This window comes from Mytilus trossulus, chromosome 7, assembly GCF_036588685.1.
Source record: "Mytilus trossulus isolate FHL-02 chromosome 7, PNRI_Mtr1.1.1.hap1, whole genome shotgun sequence".
NCBI classification, from domain to species: Eukaryota; Metazoa; Mollusca; class Bivalvia; order Mytilida; family Mytilidae; genus Mytilus; species Mytilus trossulus.
The window spans coordinates 66,486,818-66,509,271 of record NC_086379.1 but is presented as its reverse complement, the minus strand read 5'-3'; the positions used below and the strand labels follow the sequence as shown (position 1 = coordinate 66,509,271).

The window sequence follows — 22,454 nt, the reverse complement described above, 5'->3', positions numbered from 1 at the left end:
TTGTCTCTTTTGTTGATATATTGCAATATGTTCACAGATTCCAATCCTTTTTTTAAAATTTTATTTGTCACCTTGTATTAATTTAAAAGGGCTTAATGGTAAAGTACTATTATAGGTTTTTTCAATGAATAGTTTAAACAAAAAGATCGTAATATTTTATAAATCACAAAATTAAATCGGTGAATCTGTAAACAAAATCTCAATTATTTGAAAGATTTTGTAAAATCCCTAAAGTCATTGGCTCAGAACCTGTGGTTTTATAAATCTCTTGTTAAACTCCTGATTTAAGGGATTTTACAAAATCACCGATTTTTTTGTTTAATTCACTGTAACATGTAAACTGTTACGTGTAATGTTGATTTATTAGTTTATTAGTGGGGGTTGTTCACATGTGCTTCAATATTTTATGTAATTGCTTATATATTCTCTGTAACTATGTAACTTGCAGTTTATGAGAAATAAAATTCATTCATGAATTCAATGTCATTATTACCAGATTAATGAGGTGTGCCTTTATTATCAGAAGTTATTAAGAATAAAAATATACAGTTGACACCTTTTTAATCACCTTAAAACTAATTACTAACACATGAACACGTGTACTGTTTACACTATTCAATCACTTATTAAACTAAGTAATAACATAGCTACCTGTAATTACACAATCGTATGACATTATTATCAACGGCAATTATCCAGTAACTTTTGTCTATTTATTGCCATGGAATTGTCAGGTTGCTTACGACTAAAATGAGTTTGAATAACCCTTTGGTATCTTTTGTCTCTCTTTATTTTACGCAAACTGTGTTTCCTTATTAATATCAAGTGGCAGTGTTTACTGCTGGTATTGCAATGCATGTGTGTTGCAAAAAAAAAGTATGTGTTCTTACAGAGACATATAATACAATGCCTTTGTATTATATGTCTCTGGTTAGACTATATAATCCCTGATGACAGTGTTTATTTGTGTATTGGTGTAAAAAAAAGAGTGTTTTTTCTGTTGGTTGTTTTCCTTAAAAACACCCTTGAACAAACTTGAACTCATTTTCATGCATTTAAACGTAGAACAGACATGTTATAAGTTACCAATACTTACTACAGATTATTATTCTTCTCGGATGTATTCATTTATCAGTTATATATGTTTTATGTATTTATTTATGATATTAAAATTATTGTATTTGCATATATATTATATTTGTACTGATGAGCATCATTTGCTCAAAGTAATACAGAATTGAATTGAATGTTAGAAAGGTTTTATCGTCTAACATATAAACAAACTTACAAATTTGGATACTGATGTCTGGCTTAGTGGCTGTAACGGTGTGGTTATACTTATATAAACCTACCCTATTTATATATCGAGTTTTTTTCGGTAGAAAAAAAACCCAGTTATATAAGAAAAGACAGTCCATAAATTAATTAAGAATCAGTGCTTCAGAAATTAAAATAGTCAGATATACTAATAAAAATCGTATTGATAGATCTTTACGCTACTGTTTCAATAATTGTACAGCTTTATTATAGAGTTGCGGATGAGCGTCATTTTCAATTTCTATGTATTTATTTATTATTTTATATATAACTCCCGGCGTTGATGTGTTTTACCTTATTTTATATGAAGAGACAAGTTAACTAATACTTGATTACATTAGTGTAAGATTATATTTACTACATCTGGGAATAGACTACCTACAGTTTGTTTTATTACAAATGTGATATAATACGTTAAAGGTCGAGTTTGTTCCAGGCCCAGTTATCTAACTGCTTTGTATAATATAAAGGAGTGGACAGGTAATTTTATCTATTCTTTAGTTTTATCCTAAAATGCCTTTGTTAAATGATCTACGAATAATGCATATATCTACAGATTAACGGTTGTACTACTCTATAGCAATGGATCTCGCAAAAAGTATTTAAATAAAGAATTTATCATTATTACAACTATATTATTATTATGGTCCGAGTTCAGGTCCTAAATTTCTTTAGTAAATCCTTCACCTGTCATAGGTGGCGTTATAACCGGAAGTGTTACCTTTCAATCAAATTATATTTTTTAGATCATGAAATGATAAAAGTTTACTATCGGAAGAAGGAAGAAACGGAGTAAATGAGCAACATGTGTTTTCCTGTATGAAAGTGACAGAACAATACCATACGATAAGTGTTAAACATACAAAGGAAATTAAATCCATTCACACAAATGTTTACATTCCTGAAATATCATTCAATTTTTGTGTGACTAGTAATTTATCCGTGTTGTGTACCAATATTTGGGTTTTTAAAGTTTAAGTTTTCGTATTGTGTAGTGAAAGGGGAAAGGAAAATGAGAACGTAACATGGGAGGATCTTCTTCAGCAGTGCAACTCACTATGATTGGCTTGGATCAGTCAGGAAAGACAACTCTTTTATATAGACTGAAGTATGATCAGTTTACCAACACAACACCAACTATAGGATTTAACTGTGAAAAAGTTAAATGTGAAACAGGTACTGCAAAAGGAACAACATTCACAATATGGGATATTGGTGGTGCAGATAAGACTCGTCCACTTTGGAGAGCATATATTCGATCATCAGAAGGTATTATATTTGTTGTTGATTCAGTTGATAAAGAAAGAATAGAAGAGGCTAAATTAGAATTGACTAAACTAATTCGCTGCTCTGATAACCAGGGACTACCCATACTTGTGATTGCCAATAAACAAGACATGCCGGGATCATTAGATCCTGTTACTGTAGAAAAGCAGTTAGGCTTACATGAACTACCTCCTTCACAATTGTGGACATTACTTGGTGCTTGTGCTATCACTGGAGAAGGGTTGTCTGATGCTATTGAAGCTATGTATGAACTTGTGTTAAAAAGGAGAAGAATGAAGAAGAAGCGATAACAGAAAAGTTGTATAGGACTACAAATTATTTTTGTGATCTACATTGTTAAGTTTTTTTTTTATAATTTTTATGTCTTTTAAATATTAATTTATGGGTTGTGTTGTTGTATACAGTTTATGAGTTATTTATGCAATTGTAGATTTTATTTGTTATTTTGTAATTTAAATCTTTTTATGATACTGCCAACAAATTGAGTATAAATTTGTATAGAAATAATTACAGGGCAGATATACAATGTACATGTAACATAATTTTTAAAAACCGAAAGTCTTGAATTTCATACATGTACAATGTATATTTTGTGTTAAAATTCCAATTTATAGGGTAAATATTCATGTTATAAATAATGAAAATTGATAAAAAAAAGTACAGACATTGTGCAATTGGGTACAAAACTTCATCACTGTTTCGACATATTTTTAGAGATTTGCTGTGTATCTTTGCCAGCATTTATTTTAATCACTTTATTTTTATTTGGCAATACTAAAGTATACATTAGCATGAATGACATGTGGGATAGTATTTAGAACATTCGTATGAACCTACAAAAATGTACAGTTGTTTGATTAAAATTAATTTAGAGAAAAAAAGGTTTGCAACATAGCGCAACATGTAGCTAATTCAGCTTGTAGCTTGGTAGATGATATGTTTGTAAATTCTTTTTCCACTAAAGAAATTTACCTTTTATTTTGGCAATAAACTTAGATACATATACAATGTACATGATTGTACATGTTTACTGGAAAATTAAGCATTTAATAGCTTTATAATATTATGCATACTGAGAAAGGAAAATTTCTACCAAATACATGTATACTGGAAAAGTAAGCACTTTTATAGCTTTGTAATATTGAGGAAGGACAGTTTCTGCCATATAGATTTTATTTTAATCATATTGAACTATATTATTATTATCTTTAGCCTTTGCATTGTCACATTATTTACGGACTATGAGTTGTATTGTTCCCTTCTTTTAAAAAGCATTTTGATTGATAATTCTTTATCACTCTCTTTTGTCTTGACCAGTCTTATTTAAATGAGATATTTTTCATGCTCTGTCAGATTTGTTTGTTTCTGGTATGTAAGAGCTGTTAGACATCTGACCACGGTATTGGTAAGACCTTTTATGCAAATTCTTTATCAACTTGTCATTTATAATATATATTAAATCTTTGATTTGATAGTAAAAAGTTACTTAAATTGCACATGTATATATATATCCTACTTGTATTACATATGTATTACAGGATGTCTGACACAATGTCAAAAAAAAATAACAGCTCAAATTTAAAGATCAAGTTTTTAATGGATTGCATCTTTGATAACATACATTTGTACATTTATATTTAGTGTATTTTCATCTCTAAAGAAGATTGAACGTTGTATTCAATGTATTGTCTCAGTATTATGCCGAAAAGTATATGTCTAACAGGCTAAGAGTATATAATTGTACCCACAAAAAATGAAGTAACTGTAAACATTATATATATTATATATATATATTTCTTGGCCTTACAAAAGATCTCTACAATTTTATTTTTATTTTGCCTGCCTTTATGTTGCTTTTTTCATGGACAATTTTGGGAGGAAGTCCAGGAATAGCATTAGAATAATATCATATATCTATACATGTACAAAAATGTACCTACATGTATTTCTGTATTCAGATGTTCCAGATATAAACTATAAATTGTACATACATCATATAATGAGGATAAATCAATTATATTTAAAAATGACAACTTCCAAAGATTGAAATAGTTATCTACATGTTTGTTATTACAAGATTATTTATAATCATTTAATATTCCATCAAAATTACAAAAATGAAAATTAGATAAAATTTATCATACATGTACTTGAATAACCAAATTTTATCTGAAAACTTAGTAATACTTAGAAACAGATATCTATTAAATAGAAGGAAGTTTTCAGTCCCTATCCCCTTATAATAACACTGGATATACAGTTTATGTCAATGTTAATGAATGTTATCTTATATATTATATTATCTCACATATATATAGAATTTTAGATTAAAAAAAAATGTTTAATATATTATATGCAAATTTCCTGCACTTGACACAGAAAATACATATGAAATGTACAACTACACAATAAGACAATTGATTATTGTTGTTGGACTATAAGGAATTCTGTACTAAACTAGTATTATATATATATGAATCCAAGGCAGCCAGGGATACATCTGATAGATGTTATGAATTTAATAAAGCAGGACAAGGGACATACATTTATTTATAAAAAAAATATGCTTTCTAGAAAGGAATTGCAAGGGAGGTTCCAGCCATTTTAAAAAAGGATGGGGGTCCAACTATATGTTCCCATTCAAATGCATTGATCTGTGAAAAAAGGGGGGTTCCAATCCACGGAACCACTCCTCTGGATCCGCAAATGGGTTGTTATTGAACATGCTGAATATAAATGTTTAAAGACATCACTCATTTGAACTCTACATGAACATATTATATTTTTATAATCGGACTTATATATATTGTTTAAAAAAGATTTTATTCTAATCCTTATAAAATAGTTGTTTTTTCCATAGAATGGGACTTAAAAGATCTGACTGTTTTGGTAGCTACCTTTCCTTTAACTCGTAACATCATGTAACATGATCAAGTTAGTCCTTTAATTTTAAACCATTAAGGCAGTTAGACAAAAATGAATAATTTTACCATTTTGTTGTCTAATGGCATCCAGAGAAGTTTATTGTTGAATTTAATATATAAAGAAAGGTTGTGGTTTTGTATTTTTTTTAAAGCTGCATTATGTAAAAATAAGACTGATTAATTGGGTATATATTTATGTAAACAACTCATAGTTGCTAGATTGTACTCTCATTATATTGTTGCTGTTTGATAATCCTGTTAATTAAATTTTTAAATTATTGAATTTGTTGTTTTCATGTTTACACTTGATATTGATTAGGTGTTTACCTGTTGACACCTGTGTTTAGTTCATTAGTACTTTATTGTAGCAGATGGGTTTAGCCTGTCAATTCAAGTCATCTGCTGTGTCCGAGATACTTAAATGAATTAGTGTCATTGTAACAATTGAGATAATCTAATTTGGTCTAGTGAAAATAGAATACTTAATTTTGCTGAAATCACACTGTGAGAAACTACTTGCCATTGTTGGGAAGTTCCCTCATTTTTTGTAGCTTCTTGAATGCACAAAAGAATAATGATAATTGACATTAAAGGACCCTTCATGCCTTACATGTATATAAGATATAATTAGAATAAGAAGATGTTGTATAGTTTTCAATGAGATATAATTTCCACTACACTAAATGACATAAAAATATATAGCACATTTATATATTTAGGTCATCATATGGCCTTCAAGGATGAAAAAAACCCATACAACATAGCAAGATATATAAGACTAAACTTCACAAATGTAAAACAATTCTAACAAGAAAACTAACAGCCTATGTAAGAAACAACATAAGAAAAAGAAATATGATACACTGCAACAAACAGTAATCACTGAATTACTGTGTCCTGACTTGGGGCGGGTGCATATAAAATGCAGTGGAGTAGATTAAGTTCTAAGATCTTCTAATTTGCCTAGTAAAGTTTCTATGATTGGGAACAGAGCTAATTTGGAATTTATATGGTGCAATTGCTGCCATGATAGGAATGTAATCACTATGCAGAAAGAAACATTGTCAGCTTTTTAAAGGGTCTTAAAATCATCATTCCGATATTTACATTTGTATATGTATAATGGTTGGAAAGATTAAGATCAGGAAAATTTATTAGACAAAATAGATTATCGGAGGACTTCACAAGGTATAATATAAGGTGTCCTGAATGGTCTAAGTTCTCAAACTACCTTATAATTACAAGTCAATACCATATAAGTATAATAGCCTGTCAACATTAAGGTTGAGTGATTGAAAACCTCAAATTAGCAGGTGTACTCCTCTCCAATACAGTAGGATTGTCAGATTTTCCTGTCAAGGTCATGGTTCTCTGGCTACCTTCACTAATAAAAACCAACCAACATGAAATAGCACAAATGTGCTTAAAGTGGCATTAAACACCAATCCATCAATCAAAAGGTGTTATTGTAATAATAGAATAAAAAATGGTCAAAGTCCCAGAACTCCTATGCAAATGATTGAATAAAGCACAACAAAATGGTTAACTACTCAACAAACAATTCTGCAAAATATGACGGCTTTCTGTCTCAGATTTTAACATTTGTCAATTTGTGGCTTTTATAGCTGACTATGTGGTATGGGCTTTTCTAATTTTTACAGGCTGTATGGTGATCTATACTTGTTAATTTCTGTGTCATTTAGTCTCTTGTGGAGAGTAGTCTCGTCGGCTATCATACCACATCTTCTTTTTTTTTTTTATTATATCTGAGGAGTTTACATTGAATTATTTTCACCATGAGCCAAAAACATAGTCCCTTAATAAATTATTTGTTGACAAGGAAGGCTGTAAACCTTCACTGAGAGAACATTAGAGATCACAAGAGATAAGGCAGTCAATTAGGCATCTTCAGCATCTGGTTAGTGTATGCCACTATGGATGAATCAACATTCAAAGCTTTACTGAATATTATTTATATCCAGAAGCTAAGGCCAGGATGGCCAGTTTAAAGAATCAATAAAAAGTTGCATTTATGATAGCCAGGTTTAATGCAATATTATTTCGCTGCCAAATTGCGATTGTATTTTCTCACCTGGCAAAATTTGGACAATCTGCACTAGCCTTTATACTATATAATCCAGTTGGGTTTGTAATATTACCATCTATCCCAGCTAGACAGTGATTTATACTATTTACACAAAACACAAGTTGCCTTTATATTATGTACCCTAGCCAGGCTAGTCTTTTGTACTACAACATACCCAACCAGGTTTTTCCACATTTAAAAAAAAAATCTGTAGGTAGATTCACCAAATACATAATAGCCATAACACACAGTGGTGGATCCACAAAACACAACTTTTCACCAATAGTTTGGCAAAGGGGTTCATCTTCTGCCCCTCTAATTCTTATTTTTCTGTCTGTCCCTACTTACCAGTCTTTTTTTTAATCTGATTTCAACCTATGACAAACCAATATTGTTAATGGGAACCAAGCAGGAGATTTTATAACTTTCCATAGCTTTATAGAGAATGAATAAGTACTTAGCATATGCCTTTGAGAAAGACAATACTGTCCTGGATAAGGAGAGGGTTGGCACCTTCAAACATGTTTAAAATCTGCCACATTCCTAATGTACCTGTCTCTAGTAGGCGCCCGTAGTTGAGTGGTTGTAGTTGGTTCATGTCTATTATATATTTATTCATAAATTGTTACATATTAGGCAGTTCATTTCCTCAATTGAATTGTTTCATACTTTTTATGACAGAAACTTTTATAGCAGACTATACAGTATGGGTTTTACTCAATTTTTAAGGCCATACAATTGACTATAATTGCTTTCATCCTACTTTATTTGAACTATGGTGAATAGCTGTCTCATAACTGCTAAAAATAAACTGCAATGTTATTAGCAACTTAATTCCTAACAAACTTTCTTAGAGGCATGATTTTTTTATTAGTTGTAAATGGCTTTGAACTAGCTGTCAGATAACTGCGAGTACTCTCAGATCTGTTCATTGTGTCTTTTGTGTCGGGATGTATAAGTACCCGGCCACGTCCACTTTTATATTTTGTCTATCTGATGAGTTCAGCCTTTTTCAACTGATTTTTACAGTTCGTTCTTATGTTGTACTGTTATACCACTGTCCCAGGTTAGGGGGAGGGTTGGGTCTCGCTAACATGTTTAACCCCGCCACATTATTTATGTATGTGCCTGTCCCAAGTCAGGAGCCTGTAATTCAGTGGTTGTCGTTTGTTTATGTGTTACATATTTGTTTTTCGTTCATTTTTTTTACATAAATAAGGCCTTTAGTTTTCTTGCTTGAATTGTTTTACATTGTCTTATCGGGGCCTTTTATAGCTGACTATATGTGGTATGGGCTTTGCTCATTGTTGAAGGCCGTACAGTGACCTATAATTGTTAATGTTTGTGTCATTTTGGTATTTTGTGGATAGTTGTCTCATTGGCAATCATACCACATCTTCTTTTTTATATTTATAAGCATGTATTGATAACAGTAACAAATATATGCTGTAATGCATCCTGTACTTGATTTAAGGTTATTGAGGGCTTCCTGTAGAATTAGATATGTGTTTTTTTCCCAGGGTTATTTCCTGGTATTCCCAGACACAGACACAAATTACTCTTTTCTAAAAATTAAGTGTAAAAAACCCTGAAGTGCATTTATCTGTATCATCAGGTAATTGCAATTTTTCAAGTTTTGCAAATCTATTTAAGGAATGACTGTAATATTTTTTCTGTCTATGTAGAAATAACATAAAAAATTTGGTGCACACTGAATAACAAGCGTAGCGAGTTATTTTACAGTGTGCACCACATTTTTCATGTTATTTCGAATAGACAGAAAAATTATTACAGTCATTTCTTATAATTTAATTCTAAATTCCATTTTAAACCGTAGAAAACCATGAAAAAACATTGATGATGTCACTGTCACATGACTAAATTATGTATATGGGCTCATAACAAAATAACGTCAGACAATCAGAAGACGCGTCACATCCAAGATTAAATTATTATGACAAGAAAGACAAAACTGATTAAAAAATGATTTTTATTTAAATAAGAACAAAAAATAAAATGAAGGACAAAATATTTTGAAAGTGGATTACATATTTTGTAAATATATTACACATCATTTGTATACTCTTCTGATTAACATACAAAAAAAAAAGGAACTGAAAGACTAAAGTTAATGAGATTACTAAACAGTAAAATAAAAAAACATATAAACATATTCTGAAAGACAAACATTACCCTGAGTAAAACAAATATGTAGCATTGTCTATAAAATATTATAAATACATTGGTGGATGAGCATTTTATTCCAAGCTAAACACATATTTTGCTGCCCTAACAGATATCATCAATACATTGAAAGACCAGCATAATCTTGAGTTCACTAAACATTATATATAAATTAGAACTATGAGTAAACTCACAAAAGAATCCCCAGAAACAATACTATTTGTGTAGTGAAGTAAGTTATCTCCCCTTTAACATGTTGAATCTGGATTACATGTATATTCCTTTATGCACAGGAAAACAAACCTATGAAGAATACACATATATTTGATTTTTACTAGAAACTGAAATGAAAGTCAAGTATTTTCAATTATATAACTTCAAAAAAGTGCAAATATCAGATTTTTTTTGATTTTTTTTATATCTAACTATTTTATGAGAAGAAATTGTGTGAAGAGTTACTTATCTATGCAATCTGAAAACTGAATTGGTGGGTATTTTCTTAATTTTAATTTTTTCCCAGGCGAAACTAAGAATATTATTTAGCTCTTTTTTTTAAGAATTTATCTTTAATCATATTTAATTTCCAAATTAATCTTATGATATCAGAAGGATAATCAAAATAATTGAAACAAGAATGTGTCCCAAATACACGGATGCCCCAATAGCACTATCATTTTCTATTTCAGTGGACCATGAAATTGGGGTAAAAACTGTAATTTGGCATTAAAATTAGAAAGATCATATCATAGGGAAATGTGTTCTAAAGTTTCAAGTTGATTGGACTTCCAACTTCATCAAAAACTACCTTAAACAAAAACTTTAACCTGAAGCGGGGAGAATGGATGGACATATGAACGAACAGACACACAGACCAGAAAACATAATGCCCCTTTACTATTGAAGGTGGGGCATAAAATTGAAAGCCAGAAAGCCAGAAATTTGCAAAAATACAATATTACATCCAGAGTTAAAAGGTCATAAACGGAAAAAAATTCCTAAAACTTTCATACATGCATATATTAGCAATTTTACCTGACCATATCGGGAAATAGGTATTTAGTCGGATCTTAACACGTACGTGTGATTTGTTTAAACCGGTTTTCGATAAAAATAAACGACGAATGTCAAAATGTTTAGGACTTAATTAAATCCGTATTTCTGTAAGATTGTGCAAGCATACGATTTTTATTGCGTCTTACTCTTTGAGAAGCGAATAATCTGTAACTACTTTATTCAAATATTCTGTAAAAACGTTAATTTTCAGCTATGAAAGTCAAGTGGCTACAGAATTTTTCCTGAGGAAGATTTAAAAAAGTGCAAAAAAATATTTTTACAGTGGGTTAGCTTTCATTAGTCTTCACTATCTATAGATTAACAACTTTTGGTTATATTTATAATTCAGAATCATCATTGAAGGTGGCGCGATTGCGCAGTTAATTAATTATATGGATGTGCCATTTGTATGATGAGTGACATTCCGTGGTATGATGTACCAATTCGAAAAAGTTATACGAGAATTGTCTCCCCTTAACAGGTTCATTTTTTTTATAATTATGTTTAGGTTTCTGATATAATTTTGAATAATTACAAAATGAATCAATGCAATATATTTCAGTTTTTGTTATTGATGTATCAAAACAATTGATGTACGAATATAATTTCATAAATTTGAAACGTTTAAAATTTTTACATACCAATATAAAGAACTTTTTATCATTTTTGAAATAGACTATGAATAAATTTGTATGAAATTACTTCCCTTTTAATTGATAAATTGATTGGGAAATGAGAATAAAGAAAAAAAAAAATTGATTGGGAAATGAGCCAGAGTTATCTATTTGTGATCACAGAGAGGGACTAGCAAGCAAATTTTGATTGCAGCTAATTCATTGTTAAAACTATTTTCGACTATGAACAAATTTTATGTTATACAAATATAAGGACTTAATAAGCTAAATCTCCAAATTCTATTTGAAATTATGAATTTTATTGCAATAGATTGATATGCTACATATATACAAACAAAATTACCCTTTCCATGAGACCAAAAAATATTATTAGCACCATGTAAAAACTTCTTGAACATGAAAAGCACATATTTATTATACACAATCATGACAGCACAAAAATATACAATAAAAAAAAATATTTTACAACTTAAAGACTTTGGGTTCATACATAATATCAAAAGCACCATTCATTATAACATTATTGATGACTAAGTAGAGGTTGAACAACACCCAAATGCTTTATGAGAATCACAAGTGTCTGGCTTTTATCCACAATAATGACTCAATAGGAACAATTTTTTGATGTAATTCTAGTCAAAGTGATCCATTTTAACAAAAAAATTTGTGAAAAAACTTCATAGGTCATCGACCATTGTTTGATCTTTTATCAATAGCTGAGGTCATGATAATGGTGATTAGGGTTAACCATAACTTTGAAATGAAAATCAGGATTAGATGATTTCTCAAAAATTTGGTTAAAACTAAGCATTTAGTTAATTTACAATTATTTGTTTTCATTCAATCTTCCACCTTTTGTAATTGTTGGTTGTTTGGAAGATCTAAAATAAAATAGGTCAAATAAATTACAGAGTTGACATTCTCAAAAGGTAATCATTTACAAGATTTTTCTAAACCAATTTTTAAAATTTTCAGTTCGCAGTTTTAGTAGAGGTTGAACAACACAAATGCTTTATGAGAATCACAAGTGTCTATTTCCATTAAAGTCTGGTTGCCATTCCTTCTTCAAAAGATTTGAATACTTATCGTGGAAATAGTTCAATATGACAAGGTCAACTAACAATTTACAGACACAGAATCCCTGTTTTAAATAACGTTTTTAATAAGTAGACATTATTTTGACATTTAAACTTTTTTTGTGTAGAGTTATTTCCCTTGTAGAGTGGGGTGCTCATTTTCGCCACATCTTTTCATGTTTTCTGCAGTTTATGTTTAAGTCATTATGTTTTTGAAGTATACTGATATTTCTATATGAATATAACTTCAAATGCAAAACATTTCTTACCTTGAAAACGTGTTTGTTTGAAAAAAATCATCTGAAAAGTTTGATTAAAGGGTGTTTGAAATTTGCTTTTTTGTCAAAGGTGGACACATATTTGCCATTTTTACATATCTATTTATAACCAAATAACTGCAGCTTTAAACAATGTTTATCAAATCAATTTCATTATAGATGAAAAGCAGACATTTTAAAATTTTAAAGAACTGTGAAATTTTAAAGAACAAGTGAAATTTAGGGCAATCGGTCAAAGAATTACTAAGAAACACTTCTTTGAAATCGTGTTTTTCATTCAGGAAATTGGCCGAAAATCGTTGTCCATTTTTTTGTCAATTGCGGTTAGTGCCGAAATTTGGTCTTAGTTTAAAAATTAATCATATTTGTTATCAAAATATAATTTACCAGCATTATTCTTCCATTTAAGCCATCCTTTGAAGTTTTTACACCTCAAAATCATAAAACGGCGAAATTGTGTCCACGGCGAATATGGGCACCCCACTCTAGTGAATTTAAAAAATAAATTCACATATCTACTTGTATCAATTAGTTTCAGAATGTGAAAAAGAAAATTACTTGATTGGTAACTTCGATTAAAGTATTATCAATTTTAATCTAAATGTATGTTGAAACTTTGAAACAAGAGTTACATTTTTCATATTATTTTTTCAACATACTGGGGGTATATAAACTTTGGCAAAACAATTACAAAACCTGACATTTGACCATTACATTTACATCAACTAAAGTTTGAGCTATTATTAATGATTTACTACATTCTTTGCAACTGACATAAGTTTTTCCATTTGACTGGTGAGCTCAGCTATTTTCCTGTCTTGACTGGCATTGTGCTGGACTAGAAGCAGTATGTGGTGGTCTGGATCAGCTGCATAGTGATCAGACATACAACGTCTTTTATCCTACAAAAAAAAACTAAAGCATTAGCTAGACAATCATAGGAACTACTTTATATCATTTATCAACTAATTATGTCATACATTGAACAGCTTTTTTCTGACGGTTTCACAACTTTTAAAGTCGACTTTTCCTCTAACATATACTCTTCCGATTTCAATTATGAAATTTCTATAAATGTTACCAGTTGTCTTGAACCTTTCTTTTTTCAAAGGAGTAGTATTCAATAACAATTGGTGGTCTACCAACCAACAGCTCTGATCAATACAACCAGCATATCAGGTTAAATAAACAGATTTTGAACAGGCTTCCTAACTTAAGTGAGGACTTATAATTCTCTGTTGAAGTTATTTATCGTAACTTCATGAAAAGTTTAGAGGTGAAATGATTAACCTGGCAAAAAACTACTGTAAATGCAGAAATATATGTCAGGATTTTATTTATGTCCATAATGTAACTGAGTATTCTAATAAACAGAACACTCATTCTGATATCTTATACATTTATGCAGCTTTTCCAATCAAAGTACTGAAGTACTGACCATCGGATTACCGCAAGTTCTTGTGGATGGTCAAAAGCTTATGTCGCAGAAAAAGATAACATCTCTATACCTGGGACTATTATACTAATATAATAATAGTCCCAGAGTATACACTGGTTTGTTGTTATATATTATATGATATTTTCGTTACATGTATTTATATTTTTTGTCTATTTGTATGTCATTCCATTCTACTATTCTAAAAATAATGCAATGCAAGTGCATGGTGGACACTCTTCTGTAAAAAAAAATGATTTTTCTAAAAGATTGGATATGAGAAGCCATTCATATTTTCCAGCAAAAACAATTCCAGAGTTACCCGTTCTTGCTGGGTGTGTCACAAAATGTTTTTGCGATATTCTTCTGCAAGCTTTAACACAATTTTTTGGTAATTATGCATAGATATTATCAATTCTTATTTTATTTATATATCTAACAACAAAACGTTTTCATATCATTAATTTGTGTTTAAAAAAAATTATTTATAGTAGTATCCATTGAAAAAATGAATTTGAAACAAGCAATAAGGAATGTTATTTTGCACTAGATAATGTCTGTGGATCTTCAATTTTTATAGATTGGTTGAAAACTAATTTGCATAATTGAAATTTAGGCAATAGCAATACATTGGAACGATCTCATGGTCGTCTCAATATAAAAATCCCAATAATTATTCATAATTTTGTTCAACCTTCAAGTGCAAAACTTTCTTAATTTACAATAATCATTTGCCATTTTGTTTGTCCGATTTGGTTTCTTTTTCTAATAAATTAGTTGTAAAAGGCTTTTAATTTCTTGTATTAATCAGAAGTGTTATGTTACATGTACTACCATACAAGTCCTAAAGAGAAACTGACAGAATTTTATTGGTGAGGATGTTTTTCTAGTTATTATTTCTGTCTAATTGATGTCTACTTAGTGTTCCAGTATCAATAAAATTTGTAAGGGTTCCGCGGAACCCAGTGTCTCGCCTACTTTTACTGTAAATCGCAGGCTCAACAAAAATGAGGAAAAAGATCAATAAAAATATTCCTCTTGATACTATCTTATGATTGTAAGAAGCTTCTGTCCAAGTTTGGTAAAAATCTAGGATAGTTAATGAATCTAATAAATGTTTTGAAAACTTTAACTGCAGACTGTATGTAATGTTAACTTGAAGAAAATCTAAGTCCATTTAAAAGTAAAAAGCAGAAAAAAATGGAGTTATCTTTTTACAAAATTTACCTCTGGATACTATCTTATGATCACAAACAAGCTTCTGTCCAAGTTTGGTAAAAACCAAGGATAGTTAAAGAAAGTTATTAAAATTCTAAAAACTTTAACCACAGAGTGAATGTAATGTTTGTTCACAGAAAAAACTAAGTCCATTTATAAGTAAAATATGGAAAAAATGGAATTTTATTTAAAAAATTTACTTCTGGATACTATCTTATGATCATAAACAAGCTTCTGTCCAAGTTTGGTAGAAATCCAGTATAGTTTAAGAAAGTTATTAAAATTTCAAAAACTTTAACCACACAGTGAATATTTGTGGACGCTGCCGACAACAAAGATGGAATGTAGGATCACTTAGTCTCGCTTTTTCGACTAAAGTCGAAGGCTCGACAATAATTCCTATGGCATCTGCATGATTACACATTTCAACAATAGAGTGGATCCATGTTTAGCAAAAGTGCATGCAAAATTTGTCTACCGATATAAATTATTTCTTCATATTAAGCAAACTGGTTAAACACAACACTGTTAAAATTAGCTATTGGTGCCAGATATTTGTAAATGTAGGTACATGTATTTACAAATGAAAAAAAATAAAATACAAAAAATGTTATATAAATACCTGAAATTGACAACCAAGAAAAAACGTTTATGACGTCAAGGTCACATGACTAAATTATGTCTATGGGTTCATAACAAAATAATGTCAGCCAATCAGAAGACGTGTTACATTCAAAATTAAATTATATAATTATAAATACCTGAAATTGACATCCATAAGAAGCATATTTACAGGGGATGATAGTTTGAGGACAGTCTCCTGTGTTAACATCTATATGTGAGGAAATATCTTTACGTTTAATACCTGTCTGACCACACAATGTACACTGGACAGGGAAGTGTTCACACATTAATACCTGATGTTTCTACAAATAAACAAATATAAAAGTGATATTATTAGTTTTTTTCTATCTTGGTATAATCTTTTGAATCATACCGCATAATACCTACTTGGTTTCAATAGTGCACGCCACCATTGGAACAGAAAACCTATAGAATTTTTTGTCAATAGGCTAAAGGTCAAGGTCAATACAATTATTCATAGACTGAAATTTTGGTTTCCACATTTTTTTTAACCATTTTTTTACAACCTTTACTTAACCAAGCTGGAGAATGCCCCTTAGGAAGAAGGCCCTTTTCAATTCAATATCTAGTCAGAATATCACAGTCACAGTACCTATAAAAACACTGTAAGTTTGGGAAAAGATTTGTCTAGTGAGAATTTTTTTTAGCCATAACCATGACTGTATTTAGCTAATACTTACTGTTAAATCTGCATAGAATATTTGTTCATCACAATGTTCACAGTTCACAGGTCTTTGGTGACAAACTTGTTTGTGATCGTCATGTTCCAGACGTTTCACTCTTGTTCCACAACCATAAACACAGTTCTCTTGGCTATATGAACAGGAACCTGTATGAGCCTATAAAAAAATTACACGTTTTTCATCAACAAAGATTATTTTCATTTTTATAACTTGATTTATTGGACATTCAAGAATGGCTGTCTCATTTGAAAGGAATAATACTGGTTTATTTCCAGCAACAAGACACACAAATAAACTTACAGAAGAGTATGATTGTTGAAAGATCTATTGACATTTTATCAATTCAACTAGCTCATATTTGAATAGGGTTAAATTATTAGTTTGATAAGCCATTACATATTGTTCTTATGAAGAAACAAAATCTAATGAATTTAGAGCCATTTACATAGATGCCAACCCCCTTTTGACATTATCAGTAACAAACTATCAAATTTTCCGTATTTTTAAAAAGTTTTCAGTAATCATTCATAAACTTGCATTTACCAATAAAAATTACTGACGAGTGGTTGCAAAATGATGTGCACAAAAATTTGTCGTTCAACATGTTTTCTGTAGTATGTATACCATTCATTAATTGTTCAGATCGATGTTCTCGACTCGGACATTTTCGTTTTTTAGAGAAAGTGGGAAAGCTACATAAAATGCAAGTTTGCCTCTTCGGAAGTCATTTAGTTCCCAACAATAGGTTGATAACTCCCGAGAAACGGAAGCATTACATTGGCGTTTTCTAAATACAGGACCAGGACGGAAAAGTAATCCGTGTTTTAATAAATTGAACGGCGATGATTGGGAATCCGTAACTATTTGACTTTGACCGTAATAGCGTAGTTTTTATCGCAAAATCGGAAAAACTACTGAAAAATCATAATGGTTGGCATATATGCATTTAATTACCAAACAATTCCTTGTCAATACCACAGGAAAATTGCTTAAAAATTATTTAGAACTCTTTTACTATAAAAAGATACAGTTTGTGTTTAAAATCTCTAAAATAATCAAGGAAATATTCCTTTACTACAGTCAAGGATTTGTATAGTTAGGTCTAACTATACAAATCCTTGCTACAGTGTATAATTATTTTCCTGATGAAATAAAATCTATGAAATTTGACATATCTTGCAAACATTTATTATCTCCCTTTGTACAGGAGTTAGATTGAACAAAAACGAATTGGTCCAGTATAAGCTATATGTAAGTACCCCAGAATAAACAAAATAGTAACTTTACTCAAAGTTGGAACCAATTGTTTATTCCTTTATTGGAATTCCTAAGAATTAAAACTGTTATCAGCTTTGTTGAAAAATATATATAAAGGAGACATCTGTTTAAATACACTTATGTCATATGCATAATGATTGTAAGACAGGTTATTTTAGCTATTTGTTTTTCTTTAATTTTAGAAGATTTCCATAAACATCTAGTACATATAATCAGAATGATAGTTAAACAAAAAGTATACATAATTACCTGATAATCACGAAGTTCACCCTTCCAATGACATCCAATGTTATGATTATTACATTTTACTCTTAGTGATAACACTTCTCTTTTGAAAGCATGGTCTTCAAACAGCTGAAAAATTAATATAAGAAACATTAGGGATCTATATATCTTTCTAATAAATCTATCCATATAAAAAATAAAGCATCTTTTGGTAATCACACATCTTAACACTCGGAAATATTTTAATCGCCAGTCCGAAGCACAATGAAATAAACACACTTGATGCTATCCAAGAAAAAAGAAATCTTTTTTAGAATTTCTCATAATTTTACATCATGATCCTGTAGATACAAGTTTACTCTTTTAAAATGACTCTGAAAACTTTGGCTGTTTTTGCTTATTTTAAGACTTAAAGCCCAAAATTTCTATACCCTATATACAAATCCACAATGCTTTATATTTCACTTCACTTTTTTATGACTTGAAGCCAAAACCTTCTAACCTATACTAAACTTAGTGACAATACTATACATTGTAATACTTACATCTGCAGTAACACTGAAAAACTTTTTGTCAACTGGACACCTTGACATCCCAAATCTCCAAGATCCTCTGAAAATAAAATATCTTTAATCAGTTGTCCATAAAATATTTAAAAATCTCTTAATATTTTTATATACTGTGAAATTAACCAAGGTCAACACTTTTAAAATTGACAAAATGCAGTGATAAGTTCAAAGAATCATCTTGAAGAGAAAAATTATCTTTAGATAAAATATATGTTGACGGTCAAAGCTCAGTAAAAAAATTGTTAGAGGATTAAACTTCTGTGTATTAATTTATTTTTTAAGGTACCAATTTTTCGTGGATTGGGAACATCTATCTATAAAAGAAAGGATATTCAGCCATGAAATTACTAACAACTTGAGTAATATGACCATAAGCTTGTAATTTCTGCCAATAGGTCAAAGCTGAATGGGATAGGTCAATATAAGCTATTATCAGCTTATCTTAATCTGCATCCAAATCTTTCCGATATTTGTGAAAAAAGTAAATTTTTTGTTGAAATCTGTCAATGAACACTATTCTGGTTTAAACAGCTGTTACGTCAACACAGATAAGAAACCTTATAAATCACTTTAATTGAACTAAAGATTTGGTTCACACAGTCATAAAATAGTGATCAAAGATTTACAATAAATAAAATAATGATCTAGCTATGAACAGCTATAAACACCCAGAAAACATAAATGAGTAAATAGTTTCTTTTGACATACAATGATGTGCCATTAATTTATTAAAGTCATGAGCTTAATTTTAGCTGAAAGATCTTTACTTTTTACTCATAATCTATCATAAAAATGTTGTATATATCAATATCAGTTTATAATGTAATGGTATACATAGAATTGGCTTATGACTTGTTGTTACATGCATCTTTATTTCATTTATATGTTGTTTTAATATTATAATTGTCTGTATTTTGATCATGCCTCTATTGTGCTCTTTCCAATAAAATATTGAATTGAATTGAATTGAATATATGAAGCATTTAGCTGGAGAAAAAAAACATGTCAATATAGTTTCAGTATACCAAATTATTACCTGACCAACCCTCCAAGACAAGAATTATTACCTGACTAAGCCTCCAAGACATAGTTTACAGAAGCGATGACCACATGATGTCTGGACAGGATCCCACAGGACGGCCAGACAGATAGGACAGATATACTTCCTGTCAATCTCCTCCTCAAAGTCTATATCATCTGGTCGACCTGACATCTAAAATTAAAAAAACAAATTGATTTACTACTTTTTTTTCCCTTTTCAAAGTTTTAACTCTCAATTAGAGACTTTTATTGCTCATAAAATGTTTATTTCATTAGATATGTTTTTCAAACCTTTTAAACTATATTTGGTAAATTTAATAATTTAAAAAAAAAATGAATTGAGAATGAATATGCCCGTCTATGAGAGATGATTCTACAACATACCTTTGATGAATAAATCCAATATAAAAATGAAAAACTATTTTATTTCCTGTTTCAAAATAAAACCATAACCATTTAAACTTAAATGTGAAGCTTAATTATATATATATTGTTTTTCTAATTGGAGTAATCATAAATGCTGTCTAAGGTAATGAGAAGCTATGCATAGTGTCAATTTAATTAATATCACTCACTTAATATCACAAAATTATGACACATTAGGTGGTTAATGAAATCCACATGTATTGAAATTATTTCAAATTGTAAATAAGATGTCATGTTCTGAGATGTTAAAAAAATCTTTTAAAAGATGGGTAGGGTAAAGTACGATTTCTTTCTGAGTTATTTTCTTTTTTTCATGACGTCAAAATGTGACGTATTGGTAAAAGATGCGTCTTTTAACAATTTTTTTTATGATTAAAACTGAATTAACTAGAAAAGGAGAAAATGGATCCCTCCTTTTTAAAGTGGCATTAGGTTTGATTGCATATGCAGATAATTTGCACCAATTTTAATGACTGAAAAGTCAATATTAAAAACATATCGCAAAACAAATGCTGTTTTTTTCTTAAATTCCTGAAACTTTGTTAAAAATTAGTTATTTCCAAAGATTCAGAGGCGGATTTAGGGGGAGGGAGCAGGGCTCCCTCCATCCATGCTTCCCTGATTTCCTATATAGAGGGGGCAGCCACCTACCCCTGCCTCTAATTACGCCCCAGCCTGTAAACAATTTTCGTATCAGGACCCCTCCGACCCCCTATTGTATATTTAGGCTGTCCCTGTTTGCAATTATAATTATCCACAATCAGAGACATATATATGTCTCTGCCTACATGTAGATATATTTAACTCCAATTATATCTACTTTTGCCCATAATAGTTCAATATTAAATATTTAGTATCGTATATCTTCTGACGAGTAGGTGATTTTTTTTACTGTTCATCGTTGTATAATCGAGTACACTTATTAGTTTGTTTACCATATTCGGCTGTTTAGAAAACCCGCGCTTTTGGTCTTCCTGTATTGCGCAATGACAGTTTTCAGCGGCAAATTTTAAAAACTCGGCAATCATTTCGGTCTAGAACCTGGCACTCACTATTATACTCACAGTCCGTAACATATTATGTTCAAGCTAGAACTTATCATAAAGTTTAACAAATATTTCCCTACTGGACCTTTACAAACATGCTATTTCAAAATGGCAATTTAAAAGAGGCATATTCTTTTGAGTTAGTTGTAGAAAAGGAATTGTATATTTAAAAATGTTCAATAACTGTCATACGTGTCTAGTTTGCTTTGAACACTTCAATTAAATTTACGCTGGTACATTGTAGTACTTGGGACCGAATTTAGATTTTTTATTTTTTGCATCATGATTCGATCACTTTGACGCAAACAATAGAACTAATGGGAAGGGTTTTAGAACCGGTATGCATATTTAGAGAGAATATTTAAAAGTGCTGATGAAAAATTTCGTCCATTTGTTGTAAAATTAGTATGATGCAGGCCTTTGATTGCTCGTTAAAATTATTTCACATTTTGGCATGCTTTTTATATAGCTCATAATATGGTATCGTTTGTTCATTGTTGAAGACCAGACGATTGTGGTATGGCAATTGATTGGAAATGGGGCAACCATCGACTAGAGACAAAATAACAAAGCAGAAGCAACTATCATGACATGCTATAGGTAATCGAATTACCTACAAAAACTTGCAGAAACCGTACCGACAACTTTATAACAACAGCTACATGTCCTAACTTAAAAGGGGCGTTGGTTGTCATATCTTTTTTAGAAGTCATCTTGTTAACCATCGAGATGACTCATGAAAACTGCCAACAGTCATAGAACCCGACATAAACATAAATAAAAATAGATAGCGAACACTTGCAATTGTATTTTTCTAGGTCTGTTTGATTCCATATTGTAGGTTAAAAGCCATTTTTATCATCACTTTTACCTGTAATAAAAAAAAAAATTTGTGGATCGAAACAATCAACCAAATGGTTAATCCTTGTTTCACTTTAAATGATGACCTTATTTTCCTTTTCAATAGCAGAATACATGCGAATTTCATCTCCAGCTAAGGGATTGAATTAAAAGTCACATGAATACGGATTCAGTGAGGTTTAAATAT

The 22,454-nt window shown here is 30.2% G+C and overlaps 2 protein-coding genes across 5 annotated transcripts; one reads left to right on the top strand and one right to left on the bottom strand.

Annotated features, from left to right (window-relative positions):
• Positions 1 to 2,003: 2,003 nt before the first annotated feature.
• Positions 2,004 to 5,807, top strand: LOC134725621 (ADP-ribosylation factor-like protein 4C). The gene has a single exon (XM_063589579.1). The coding sequence runs from the start codon at positions 2,343 to 2,345 to the stop codon at positions 2,892 to 2,894; it is 552 nt and encodes a 183-aa protein (XP_063445649.1). The 5' UTR covers positions 2,004 to 2,342; the 3' UTR covers positions 2,895 to 5,807.
• A 7,380-nt stretch (positions 5,808 to 13,187) lies between these two features.
• On the bottom strand, positions 13,188 to 21,349 carry LOC134725620 (TNF receptor-associated factor 6-B-like). 4 transcript variants are annotated; one of them, XM_063589574.1, is made up of 7 exons: positions 21,296 to 21,349; positions 19,961 to 20,106; positions 18,870 to 18,936; positions 18,349 to 18,453; positions 16,819 to 16,977; positions 16,255 to 16,419; positions 13,188 to 13,742 (listed from the first exon to the last, which is right to left on the bottom strand). In XM_063589574.1, the coding sequence occupies exons 1-7, from the start codon at positions 21,296 to 21,298 to the stop codon at positions 13,584 to 13,586; spliced, it is 804 nt and encodes a 267-aa protein (XP_063445644.1). In that variant the 5' UTR covers positions 21,299 to 21,349; the 3' UTR covers positions 13,188 to 13,583. The 4 variants fall into 4 exon arrangements, with proteins under 4 accessions (XP_063445644.1, XP_063445645.1, XP_063445648.1 ...); XM_063589575.1 differs by having other exon boundaries at positions 21,181 to 21,297; XM_063589578.1 differs by lacking the exon at positions 21,296 to 21,349 and adding an exon at positions 21,149 to 21,289.
• Positions 21,350 to 22,454: the final 1,105 nt, after the last annotated feature.

What these genes read in the sequence shown, in the direction of transcription:
- LOC134725621 (XM_063589579.1), top strand. Translation starts at nt 2,343, where the DNA reads ATGGGAGGATCTTCTTCAGCAGTGCAACTCACTATGATTGGCTTGGAT.
- LOC134725620 (XM_063589574.1), bottom strand. An exon ending in TGTCTTGGAGGCTTAGTCAG is followed by an intron (nt 18,937 to 19,960) that starts GTAATAATTCTT and finishes TTTTATTTTCAG; the next exon opens with AGGATCTTGGAGATTTGGGA. An exon ending in CTTATGGATGTCAATTTCAG is followed by an intron (nt 13,743 to 16,254) that starts GTATTTATAATT and finishes TTTTTTTTGTAG; the next exon opens with GATAAAAGACGTTGTATGTC.